The following is a 13569-nucleotide window of genomic DNA, read 5'->3' on the forward strand; positions in this document are numbered from 1 at the left end:
TTCAACCGTTGGTGCCAAAAGATACAAAGGCCCATGCTCCCAGTTGCGGACTTCATTCTCTTCGACTTTCCAGATGGTCTTTCAGATATCGATGGGAAAGTTGAGGATTGGAACTTTCTCACACCTGACCACTTGCGCGATGCATTCCTATTGTCCGAAGCACTTATGCTCGAAGCTGGCCATGTCGTCTTCATCCTACCGAACGACCCCAACTGGATGTATGAGCTTATGACGTGTGCAGCAGAAGTTCATTTCAAGTCATTCTCTTCCGGGTGCATTATGGATCCTATTGGCGTTGATACGAGGGGCGTCCAAGGGAAGCCTGAAAAGGTAAGTATGTATTTTATATTTTTATCTAATTTCTAAACATTTTTATTTTCCAGGTTATGATGTGGACCTATCATGCCTTCTGCAGAAACACACATGATGGGTTTCGTGATAGTGAACGTGCAGCACGTGTTTTGCCTGGGTACGACAGTTCCACTAACATCATACCCAACCTTGTGGATGAGCAGATCCGCAACACGTTTCCAGGGTACCGATTCCGAACTCCATCAGCAATGCAAGTCTTGCTTGAGCTCTATTGCCCACCAGATGGTATTGTGATTGATTGCACAGCAGGTAGTGGTTCTATGGTGGAGGCAGCACGTGACTCTGGTAGGTCGGTGTTTGCTATTGAAGAACATCATTTCTTCAAACGCCGGCTCAGAGGATTTCGTGAGTTGCCTTCAACCTCAAGGAGGTAAATTATGTTTTATTAAAATTTCAATATATATTTCATTCTATTTTATAGATCACAGTCACCTGGAGTTTCTAGAATTGGAGGCTTTCAAAGTCTCCCTAACTATGCAGAAGCCATGGCTCAACATATGCAAGGTGAATCTTCCCCACAATACCACTATAGGAGGAAGTATAAAAGAAATCATTATGTTGATGATGAGGCAGAAGAAAGTTAATTGCATCCTTACATAAAATGGAAAGCTTGTTATATGTTAGATGTCAGTGAAAGTGTCAGATGTCAGTAAAATTGTCAGATGTCAGTGTCAGTGTCAGATACCATAATTATAGATTATCATTCTCACCTGTCACCATCACTTTGTAGCGTTTGTGTGTTGCCATCTCCTCCTTCAACATTTTGTAAACAATTGTATGTGATATGATAGCACCTTCTAGAACAAGGTATGTTACCTACAACTAATATCATTTTATTATATTTTTTCTTTTAATAGTGACAATACTATAGTATAGTAAAGTAATTCTAGATCTTACATTCCACTATAGGGTGGCCTAAAAACCCCATATTTTGCACTAGCCAATGCAGTGTTTCCCAAGGGGATGTTGTTCCTCACCATGAAGCGATAGTGGGTATGTGTCTGTAACTCATTCTTGAATCTATTGTACATCCACATGTGCACATTTTCCAGACCTGCCGTTGGGCAATTCTTACAATGCTCAAGAAAAGTTTGTAAACCCATAGAGCCATTTGTCTTGTCCAAGAAAAAGTAGCATATTGGACACCGAATGTAATAGCGTTCTGTGCTTTCAAGTAGTCCTGCCATGTCAGGAGCAAGATCTTGCAAAAACATGTGGCATTGCTCTTGAAGCGCTAAAGGCAATCCCTCTCTAGTAGCAAGATCCGGAATTTCACATATAGGGAGCTCTAATTCAGCTTCACTAGAGCCCTCAGTAGAAAAAGGATTGTTACGTAGAGGTGAAGGTGGAATGTTGGTAGAACTTGGGGATGGAGGTGGAGATTGATATGAAATGCTAGGGGGCCAAGTATGATTAGCAATGGGTCTCCTTTGAGCCATTTCAATATAAACTTCTAAGGAGCTCAAGGAGAACAAAAAACCTACAATGACTATAACTTTTCTAGATAGTTTATATACTAAGTTTTAGTCTTGGGAATGCGGTTTATTTATTATGACACTGACAATACTCAGATTCTTGGGAACGAGGTTTATTTATTATGACACTGACAATACTCAGATTCTTGGGAATGAGGTTTATTTATTATGACACTGACAATACTCAGATTCTTTAAATGTCAGTCTTGGAAATGGGGCTTCATAATCATAGCTTTCTTGTAAACATAAGAGCTTCTAGAATTTTAGATTATCGTGTATACACATGCTCTATCATTATGATGAATCCTACTTTGCTACACATATACACATGCCAAATGTCTACGGAAATAAATTGCAAGGAAATATAGACCACATTATAGTGGTAGAGCACGTTGGCACGCTACCATTCTCTCATGTGAGATTGCCTTTTAGTCTTGGAAATGTAGATAAAGTTGATTCTTTGATGTCATATTACTTTTGAGTCTTTCGAAAGATTTTGATTTCTTTTATCATTATTTACAAACAATTCCCAAAAACTTTTAATGAGGATTCACTGCAAAATATACCTTGGTCTTATCATATGAGAGGATTGCGATATAGGCAAGCAATAGAGTTTTTAATATGAATTAATATGTAAATTACAAATGTCATGGAAAGTTTTATGGAGTAGATTTCTTGGCGCTTTCCGCTGTGCTGTTCATTTCTTCATTTCTCTTGCTCTGGACTGTTGTTTCAGAAGTAACAGGAGCATTTTTATCAATCGTGATAGTGGTCTCCACATTCCCAGATGGGTAATAAGGACCAGGAGTGTAATATGGAGATTGTGGTAGTGAAATAAAATTAACATTCTCACATTCCTTTGCACTACAACTCTTACTCACAGATCTTGTATTTTCCTTGCTTCCCATCTTCTCAAGAACCCTAAAAACTCTTTTGAATGAAGGAATAGTATCTACAGCTGTAAAAGTATTCAAAATATTAAGTAGTCAAATCAAATATGACAGCTGTAACAGTTGTCATAATAAAATAATATAGTTTTATAAAAGATAGGTTCTCATGAACTTTGTCTTTTTTAAACAATTCAATCTTATAGAAACTTTTAACTTAGATATTTACGTATTTTAATATTTTAAAGTTTGCTAGAACCTTCATTTGTTCAATTTAGATCTCCTTTGTAATATTTCTTATTGACTATGTTGACTTGAGTTGACTTGTGTTGAATTGAGCTCAACTCATGAGCTCAACTCAATTTTGGACCATCCCCGCCGCTAGCAACCGTGATGCCATAGAGAGTCTAAAATATGGAATTGTCCATGTTAGACTATATGGTAATTGGAAAGCTTGCAAAAAGGGAGGCCTTAGCAAACTAAGGGACAAAGTTCCTTCAAGGTTCCCAAAGATGATTCTAGGTAGCTTAGTACCTAGAAAGGCCAAGCGTAAATGGTTCAAGGAATGCGCGAAATCAGAGTGGCGCAGTAGAAGCGTGGTCTTGAAGCTTGCCATGAGGCAAGGCTATCAAGGTTGGGGAAGTAGTTCCCGAGTGTTCAAAGAGAGGGCTTTGAACAAAAGTCGATGATCAAGGGCTTTCACGCTTGTGCAAGAACTATGTTACAATGGTCGGAGGACTTGCCAAAGCGAGATTGGCAAGTCAGAGGAACAAATGCCCTAGTTGAAGGTGATAACTTCAAAAAGGGTGGGCCATGGGGCCAAGCATGGAGGAGTCCATGCATGATCACAGACTTGTCAAGTGAGAGGACTTGGCAGTGTGGAGGAACTAGGTTCCTAAGCTGTGATCTATACCGCGCTTTGAGTACAAGTTGGTGCACCAGCGTGGGGAGTCACGCCAGGCATCCTGGGTGATGCCATCCGTAGATGCATATACGGAGGTTGGGTTCGAGTCCTGACCCTCTAGTGCTTGGGTTCGAGTCCCAACTCACTAGGGCGTGGTGATGGTTTGGAATATGAGGACACTCATTTTTCGGTGGTCATGGACTCTCAGTGTGGAGACTGGTTTGGGCACACCGCCAAGCGAGGGATGCCTCGGAGTCGTGATACACGGTTAAATTGTTTAGAGTGAAAGCTCGGCATATCTAACTTGAACACTTTGGTGCAAAAGGCACCAAGAACGTGGTGAATGAGATGGGGACACCCAGTCTCAGTTGCTATGGATCCTTGGCCGGAAGGGCTAGCTTGGGCGCACCGCCAAGTGTGGGGGATGCCCCCAGGGTCATAGTCAACAACTTAGTAAGGCCTGGAAGACCTAATTCCTATTGGTAGACCTATTAAGGGGTCAAGATGAGATCACTAGGTGATCTTATGGCTAAACAAGGACAAGGTCTTTGTTTGGGTTAAGGAATATGATTCCTAGTTTAAAGTGTTGATTTGAACTATTGATAAAGGTGTGGCTTGGTCAAGGTGATTAAGTGGGAAAGACACCTAAGGGAAATGAACTACTACAATACAATGGTATTATGAGTTCAAGAAAATAGTCTCCAGAAACAGGCCCATGGGTGGGTCACAAGGTTGGGCTAGGAAGAGAGCCTAGAACAGTTGGGGAGACTTACTAGGGGTGAACACCCTAGTCTGGGCAAAGCAGATCCTTTGCTATGTAACCAAAAGAATACTTCCAGGAGGGAGGTAATGATCCTATGTTGCTTGGTGCAACAATCCAAGGATAGGAGCAAAAGACGAGTGCCCAAGATAGGGCCGTGGAATCCATTGGAAAGAATCCAAGTGGCAAAGTTAGCCAAGGAACACTAATGTGTTTGATGCTAACGGATTGCGGAAAAAGAAGTGGACTTCCAAGGATGGATTCCCAAGTGCTCCAATTTGGCAAAGGAAAGGCTCCAAGTGAGGGAGCAACTAAGGAGCCAAAAGATAGGGCTGTGGACAACCCTAGCGCAAATAATGATAAATGGAACGTAATGCCAATGGTGGCATAAAAATAGAAAAGAGGATGAGGGTGCCCTCGAGTAGAGAACTTCCTAGGAGGGGAAGTGGAGTTGCACAAAAAGTGCAAGGCAAGGTGTCGGAGACACCTGGGAAATTGACTTCAAGAAGTCAAAAGTAAATGTTCCAAAGTGCAAAGGTAGATCAATGGAATCTGTGACTACTCAAGAATGAGTAGTGGAATTGAGTTAGAGAGGGTGTCTCTAACGGGTTTAGCGAGAACTAAACCAATAAAAAGGAGCAACCCACCCCAAGTGGTCAAGTGAGTCTCTAAGTTGGAGAGACTATACTCCTTAGAGGATAGGCAAGGCATGGTGAGCCTTTGGTGTCAAACCATTGATGAATATGGAGAAGGCATGGTGAGCCTTCAATGTCAAACCATTGATAAACATTGGCTAGGTGCCAAGGATGGAAATGGTAACACATGCGGGTGTTACTTTATAAAATGGTTTACCGTTCGATGAGGACATCGAACTTCGTCTATGGGTGGTGGAGTTGTGAGACACAAAATCCCTAGGCCCCAAAGTGGAGCTGGAAAGGGTGCCACGTGGTAGTGGCCGAAGTGAAAGCCAAACAAGTGTAACACGTTTGGACTAAAAGCTCTGACTTGGAAGGTCGAGAGCAGGAGTGGAACTCCCAACAAAGTGCTCAAGGAGCGAGCACGAAGCAAGCAATAAGCAAGGCTCCAAAAAGGGACCCAAAAAGGACCAACACATGACATGTGGAAGTGTCCGAGATGGAGTCCGAGACGGACCCTAGTTGGAGTCCGAGATGGACCCGAAGTGGAGTCCAATATGGAGTCCGAAGTGGAGTCCGAGATGGAGTCCGAGAGGGACCCAAAGTGGAGTCCAAGGTGGACCAAGACGGAGTCCGAGATGGACCCGAGATGGAGTCCGATATGGACCCGAGATGGAGTCTGAGATGGACCCGAGATGGAGTCCGAGATGGAGTCCGAGGTGGACCAAGACGGAGTCCGAGATGGACCCGAGATGGAGCCCGAGATGGACCAAGACAGAGTCCGAGGTGGAGTCCGAGATGGAGTCCAAGATGAACCGAGACGGAGCCCGAGATGGAGTCCGAGAAGGACCCGAGATGGAGTCCAAGGTCGAGACCGAGACCGGGACCGAGACCGGGACCGAGACCGAGACCGAGACCGGGACCGAGACCGGGACCGAGACCGAGACCTAGACCGAGACCGGGACCGAGACCGGGACCGAGACCGAGGCCAAGGCTGAGACCGAGCCCGAGTCTGAGTCTGAGTCCGAGTCCGAGTCCGAGTCCGAGTCTGAGTTCGAGTCTGAGAGGGTGAAAGCCCAAAGCGTTCGTCTCCCAAACCCTGGGGGGTTTGGTGAGCTCCAAAAGTATAGTAGGGGGAGGACTACAGTGGAGCCAGTTTGGCCAGGAAAGGCCAGTTTGGCCCAGGAAGGCCAGACCCAGTGTTGGGTGATGAACTGACCACTGGGAAGTCCAAGACTAGAGTGAATACAGACCGACAGGCGGGGTAGCTTGGTGAAGTGTTCAAGAGCCGGCTCTAGTTCCCCCGGGAGATCGACTGGCCAATGCTCCCAGTCCAAGTGTGGGTGACACTACCTACTTGGATACCAGGCGTGGCTCAACGGAACCTCGCTCTAAGCCCATGGCTAGAGCACCTAAAGGCGAAAGGTGGGGAGAGTACCCAGGTGGCTCGCGTAAGGCCATGGTGTTCCGAAATGTTGTCCCAAAGGCCCAGACTGTGGAAAGGAAGAGGAGCAATCCTCTGGGGCAGTGACCAAGGACACAGTCGTGTGGCGAGGAAGTCCCAGAGGACCGTGGGACTTAGTGGTCAGGTCGGTGGGCCTCGATCCAGTGGTAGTGGTGGTGAACACGGCCGTGGGCAGAAAGGGACTTGGTGGGGACCAGAAAAGGGATATTGGGGAAGGCTATTCCCCATGTCTGCGGGCATCCTAAAGATGCTAAGGAGTGGATCTGGAATGATCACTCATGGACGGATGGTCCAGTCCTTGAGAGATGGGATTTTGATGCAGGTGGGGTTAGACCACCGGTATGACCAAGGTAAAGGGGCATGGCCTTAGCGTAATGGGCTGGTATGTCGGTGGTACCTTGGGGTGTCAGTCTTAGGACCGGACACGTGGAGCACTTGGACTAAGTGCAAGGGATGAGTGGCATGGATGCCATTCTCAGGGCTAGCAAGTCCCAAGTCCTGAATTGGACTTAAGGAGGTGGTGAGTGAGACCCCTCCAAGTGGTCGAAGGTGTGGTTAAGTGACTAAAGTAGAATGGAAAAATTAGTCGCTTACAGCTAGTAGATGTCGCGAATGACTCTCTACCAAAGTTGCTCGTGTAATGAGTAACTTTGAGTTAGGGACTGGATCACATACCTCAGTTTGGACTTCACCCGATTTGATGGCCATATTGGCTCTGGCCTTCTTCGGGTAGGGACATTCCCTCGAAAAGTGTCCCGCTTCACCGCAGTTGTAGCATACATTGTTTCCCACGCTGCTATACGACTTGACCTTCTTATCCGTGGGTTTGTCTTTTTTCGCTTGACTCCCCCATGTACTCGCTCGCTGGCCACCGGATTTGCCTTTCCGGAACCCCGAGGGCTCATATTCTTAGAGAAGCTCTTCTTGAATTTCCCTCTGCTAAACGTTCCCCTTGGTTTGGCCCCTTTCCTAAACGTGGATCCCGACCCCGTCGTGTTCCCCTTTCGCAGGTTATCATTGAAATGCACCTTGATGGCCGCATCCAACGCTTCCTTGTAGTTGGTCGGGTTCCACCACATCACTTCACCGCGAGCCTAGGTTTGCAAACCTAATATGAAGGCATGGAACACATCCATATCCCCCATGTCCGTGACAAGTATCCTCTTTGCCATAAACCCATTCTCATACTCCTGAATGGTTCTGGTCTGCTTCAGCCTACTCAACTTGTCTCTTAGATGCAGAGTAGCATTCGGAGGAACGTAAGTCGCGCGGATCCTCGCCTTCATCATTTCCCAAGTGGCCATCGGTCCTTCGTTGGCCTCTGTCGTTCTCCACCAGGACTTGGCATTATCTGCCAAGTATGGTTTTGCACATGGGACTTTCTCCGAGCTTGGTAACCGCAACGCTCGGAAGTAGTCCTCCATATCATAAAACCAATCCTCCACCACCTTATAGTCATTCACTCCCTTGAAGACCGGTGGGGGCTTTGGTTTATACTTGGGAACTACCTGAGGGACTGATTCCACTTCGGTTTGTTCGACTTTGTTTGGTTCTGCCTCAGTCCCTACCGAAGGGTCCGCACCCTCTGCGCTGCTAGCATCTGCAGTCTTTCACTTTTTCTTCCGCTTCTCGTCACGCTTTAACTTGCGTACGAGAGTCTCTAGCAGGGCATTGGTTTGTGCCAATTATCCTTCTAGAACGTTCAATCGAGCATTGGACGACCGAACCTCACCACCAGACTCATGTTTGGAAGTTGCCTCACTGGAGTCCTCCTCGTGCAAGGATTCCTCATCCATAGCCTCCTGTTCGACCGGAGGCTCCAGCTCTAGAGGAGGTTCCGTCTCCGCCTGAGTTTGCTTACGTCCTGCCCTTGCCATCCCCTAGCAATCCGCCTCTATCCTTCGCTAGAACTGAGAAAGAGGTTCCGATACCAAATTGTAAGCCACAAATTTTTCCTTTCCAATTTGCTAGCTTACCTTGTCTATCCGACCAACTCTGCCTTGGCTCGTGCTAAGTTCCCTCGCCAAGGTTCTCGCCTATGGTACCAGCTCCTACTTAATTCTACTTGGTTTCAGCTACTCACTGCACGAGCAATGGAGTGTTAACCATCCATCTACGGATTCCCAAATCTCTCCCAATCCCCCTCCCCGGGTTAGACTGGGCTTAAGGTTCGGCTACACTCCCCGCAGGCACAAGCAGCCAAGCACACCAAGCCTCTAGGTTCCTAACACCCCTTGGTACCACAAGACTTGATCATGGGACCCTCTAAATCCCAAGTCTTGGGTGCAACACTTGCTTCGGGACGTCGGGGCGAAACACCGTGGCCTAACGGCCCGGTATGCCCCACTTCCATCCCGAAGGGAAGGCCTAAGCCCCTAGGAAGGGCGAGGACCAATGAGCCACAAGGTATTCAAGTGGGGCACCACTCCACATGAGTCGGGAGCACCGCAGTCGGTTTCCCTTTCGGGAGTGGGAGCTGCTCTTGAGCACTTCCCTGGGTGGCCCCTCTAGCACCACTCAAGCCCATGCTCACTCCCACCCAAGGCCCCTTGGCCCCAGTCTCAACCTCAAGTCAGTTTGGAAGCACCACTGAAGAGTTCCTTCAAGACTGGTTCCTGGACCTCACTATCCCTACTATACTTTTGGAACCCCCTGCAGCCCCCCCCCCCCCCTGGGAGACGCACGCTTTGGGCTTTCACCCCTTGACCCGTATTAGTATTTGGACTTAGTCTCTGGCTCGATCTCGGACCCGATTTTGGATCCGACTTCGGATTCAGTCTTGGACTCGATCTCGAACTCGATCTCGGACCCGATCTCGGACTCGACCTCGGACTCGACCTCGGACTCGGTCTCGGACCCGATTTCAGATCTCAAACTCTGTCTCGAACTCGGACTCAAACTCAGTCCCCGAGTCGGTCTCGGACTCGATTCCAGACTCTATCTCGAACTCGGTCCTAGAGTCGGTCTTGGAGTCGATCTTCGACTTGGTCCCATCCGATGAACTCTTTGTCATTTTGGTCATGCTTTTGGGGTTTCTTTAGCCTACGACACCTCGGCGAGTTGGTTCCTTACACTTCAATAGCTCGCCCATTGATGATTTCCCAAGGACTTGCCCCAATACTCGAATGTGGTGAATTGTTATGGTATATTTCTACAAGTCCCAAATGACTTATTCAATCAGTCTGGTTTCTGGAGATATAACATCGCAAATAATCTTCCAACTGCCTATTCACCTTTTCCATTTGTTTATATGTCAAGAAGTGTTATTACTATCATACTTGATTTAATACCTAATACCTTTTTATGGGTGATAAACTATGCTAAATTTTAACTTGGTGCAATACTACTCCATGAGAGTTCTCTAGAACTTATTGGTGAAAATCTTATCTCAATCTGAGATAATTTCTTTTGGCCTTCCCCACACTCAAACCACTTGTTTGAAGAATAGTTTAACCACACCTTTCGCATCCACTTCCATTATGGTGGGTATGAAATGTATTATCTTAGAAAATCAATCCACACCACAAATATCACATCAAACCCCTTACTTAGGAGGAGTCCCGTAATGAAGTCCATCATAAGACATTTCTGAGGACAATTTGGAATTATAAGACTTTATAATAAACCCCCACTAGCCTTAGTTATGGCTTTGACTTATTGAGATATTAGACATGTCTTTACATAATCTTAAATGTCTTTAACCATGTTTGGCTAGTGATACTTTCTCTTGAGTAAATCCATAATCTTAGGATTTTGCCAAGGGGAAAAATAATACAAGGTCAAGGCCATCCTCAATGCATGCAAAAGCAAGTGATAAGAACATAAGGTGAGGGAGTTTTATGTAAAGTGGAAAGAATTTCCACTCTGCGAAACAACATAGGAACCGAAGGAGAATTTAGCGAACATACAAGATCTAGTGGAGGAATTTTTGCAAAGTAGAACTCTATATATTTATCCAAAGTTCAATTAAAATATTCATTTATGAAATTGAGCAATATCACATGTTAGGACTTAAACGCGTGTTAAAGGTAAACTAATTAATATGGGTTTAACTAAGTCAACCACACATTTTAAGACAATTCAATTTACAGTCTTTATATTGGCCGTTAGGTGAGAATTCATAAACATGGAAATGTACAACTTGGAGGTCAATGTTAAGGATTTCTCCTGGCTGGCCGCCTCTTCATGCTTGAATTAGGGGAGACAGACTAGTATTTTCCCATCTTGTAAAGAGTGAAAATTGAAATTAAAATTATTAAGATGTCCTATATAATATAGATGCTAATGGGATTGGAGGACAAATAACTATAGCACTTGTCATTGTAGCATATTTGAATCCATCCGTCTCATGTTTCTTATGGGGTATTGTGAGACTTTGCAAATATGGCATGCAATTTGTAAAAAATATAACTTTGCACACTTAAATTTTATGTCCACATGCCAAATGTTTATTGGATAATCTTTTGATGCCTGAACATCTATGACATATGGGTCATGGATGGCGGAATGACTTGGGCTTGCAGTGGGCAAGCTCAAGGGCATCATGCACAAGTGATCAAACCGGCCTCAAGCTGGGAGGAGGACTAGTAGCAGTCCAAGAACCATAAGATTGTTGATGCCAAGGGCCAAGTATTGCAAGCATTGTGTCAACTTGTGGATTGCAACAAGTTAGGCTTGACAGTGCATGATCAAGAGCTCAACAATCCATCCTTCCTGTGCCAGCTCCATGTCTTGGAAAGGGTCTTCAGGATCCACAGATGATGGCAATTGCCAAGATCTCAAGAGCATCATCCTCAAGCTTTAGTCATCATGAAGGCCAGGCATCAAGCTGCTCCACAGATAACTTGTGGCAGTCCAAGGAGGTTTTCCAGCCCCAGAACTTCCGGCTCTCCATGACCAAGCTCTAAGGGGATTTGTCTGCCATCCTTTTATCATATATCTGACTTGGGCATATGATAATTAGCTTGAACTCCTGATGGCTTTCTGCTAGGAATACTGTGACTCAATGTACTTTCACCTGCTCGAACCTCTCAGCTCTCATTTCTGGCAAGGCAATCCACAAGAAATCTACAAAATTTTGTCACTTAGCAAGATTCCAAGCTCTCATGTATTGTATTAGAAGATAACTTTCACCATGGTGTTTTTAATGCCTGGACAACACGACCTAGTGTTTCCAATCAGTTGCAAGCAAAATCTTTCCTCTTTTAACTATATTATAGATCTTTTTTGTGGAAGAAAAAAAATCTCACCAATAACTTTTCCTTTGTTATCCAGCAAGAAAAGATGGTAGCATAATGGTTGGCATCGGTTTTAACACTAAATTTACCCTTGCTAACTGACTAGTATCTTGATAAACCGTTAACTAGAAAAAGAGATTTAAACATAATTAACATATAAATTAGGGTTTATGATGAAGAAGAAGAAGAAGAGGGGCAACAAGAAGGCGCCAATCCCGGAATCCAGCTCGGATCAGGCGCAAGGAGTGGCGATGGCGGGAGAGGAGGAGGAGGAGGCGGTGAGAAAGGTAGTGGAATGGCCAGAGGATGGAGGATTGACGCGAGAATGGGTAATCGGCGTGGGCGAGACCCTGGCGGAGGCGGCCTCCATGCTGAGGCCGCAAGCACTGCGCCAGGTAGTGCCAGTTGGGGTCGCCGATTCGCTCATCGCCAGGGCTTCCAAGATCATGCACAAGGAGCCCAATTGCTTGCGCCTGGAGCCGCCACGGTCGAGCTCCAGTAGCATCGTCCTGGTGGGCGATTTGCACGGCCAGCTCCATGATTTGCTCCATCTCTTTGATCTGGCCGGCCTCCCCGACGAGGAACGAATGTTTGTGTTTAACGGGGACTATGTGGATCGAGGAGCGTGGGGATTCGAGACTTACTTTCTCCTCCTTGCTTGGAAGGTATGATCTCAGAATCACGTTTTCTTTTTTACTTCTCTCTGGTGGTAGTGAAAGGTGGTATTGTTCTTACTTTTTTTCTTCAGGTATTGCTACCTCACCGAGTGTTTCTTCTGCGAGGAAACCACGAGACAAAGTTCTGTACGAGCGTCTACGGCTTCGAGAAAGAGATCTCCGTCAAGTTTGGGGAGCATTCTAAGCATGTCTACCGCAAGCTCTTGGGATGTTTCGAGGGCCATCCTCTGGCGGCGGTGATAGCCGGCAAAGTTTTCATGGCACACGGTGGCTTGTTCCGGAGCTTGGAACTGGGGCCTTCTACGCGATCTTTCTTGGTGAGAGCTGCTGCTAAGCTCAAGCTGGGTGATCTGGACGACCTTGCAAAGTCGAGAAGAGGCGTGCTGGATCCGTCGGCCGTGGGAAACAACGTGATACCGGGTGATATCTTGTGGTCCGATCCATCTCCAAACCCGGGGCTTGCGAGCAACGAAGGTCGAGGGATCGGGCTTGTTTTTGGACCGGATTGTACTCAAGAGTTTATGGACAAGCACAAGCTAAAGGTAAGGTGGTGTTTTGCGTCGTTTGCTCACGATCATTGGCATTGTTCGGCAGTGCAGCTTATAGTGAGATCTCACGAGGGGCCGGATGCGAGACAGAAGCGTCCCGAGATGGCGAGCATGGACAAAGGCTACACGATCGACCACGTTGTCAAGGCTGGAAAGCTCATCACTCTGTTCAGTGCTCCCGACTATCCCCAGTTTCAGGTTGGCCTTCTTCATTTCGTGTTTTCTTTCTCCGTAAATGCAACGAAGTTTCGATTGTCAACAATGGCAGGCGACCGAAACTCGGTTTAACAACAAAGCAGCCTACATTGTTTTGGAACCACCGGATTTTTGCGAGCCCGACATTCGTGTTTTTGAGGCGGTCCTCCCGCGGCCACATGTAAGCAATTTCGTTTTGATACTTCCATCCACCGCTTTGGTTGCTTTTCCGCAGGTTATGCCGTATTACGATCATGTTAATGTTATGGATTCAGACGACGAGCTAGATCTGCCAAAAGACGGATAAAACAAATCTAGAAAAATGCCACGATCGCCACCATTAAGGTCCTCGTGGGCGTTGGACTTTTATGCTCGTAGGAGTCAAGAAAATTATTGACAATATATTTCCGAGTG

At 46.1% G+C, this 13569-nt stretch overlaps 1 protein-coding gene across 2 annotated transcripts; it reads left to right on the plus strand.

The window, feature by feature from the left end:
- Positions 1 to 11915: 11915 nt before the first annotated feature.
- Positions 11916 to 13557, plus strand: LOC9651976 (serine/threonine-protein phosphatase 7). 2 transcript variants are annotated; one of them, XM_002987860.2, is made up of 5 exons: positions 11916 to 12400; positions 12484 to 12954; positions 13012 to 13158; positions 13229 to 13336; positions 13391 to 13557. In XM_002987860.2, exons 1-5 carry the CDS (start codon positions 11987 to 11989, stop codon positions 13460 to 13462), a joined length of 1212 nt encoding a protein of 403 aa, XP_002987906.1. In that variant the 5' UTR covers positions 11916 to 11986; the 3' UTR covers positions 13463 to 13557. The 2 variants fall into 2 exon arrangements, with proteins under 2 accessions (XP_002987906.1, XP_024517518.1); XM_024661750.1 differs by having other exon boundaries at positions 13229 to 13557.
- Positions 13558 to 13569: the final 12 nt, after the last annotated feature.

This window comes from Selaginella moellendorffii, unplaced genomic scaffold (assembly GCF_000143415.4).
Source record: "Selaginella moellendorffii unplaced genomic scaffold, v1.0 SELMOscaffold_85, whole genome shotgun sequence".
Lineage (NCBI taxonomy): Eukaryota > Viridiplantae > Streptophyta > Lycopodiopsida > Selaginellales > Selaginellaceae > Selaginella > Selaginella moellendorffii.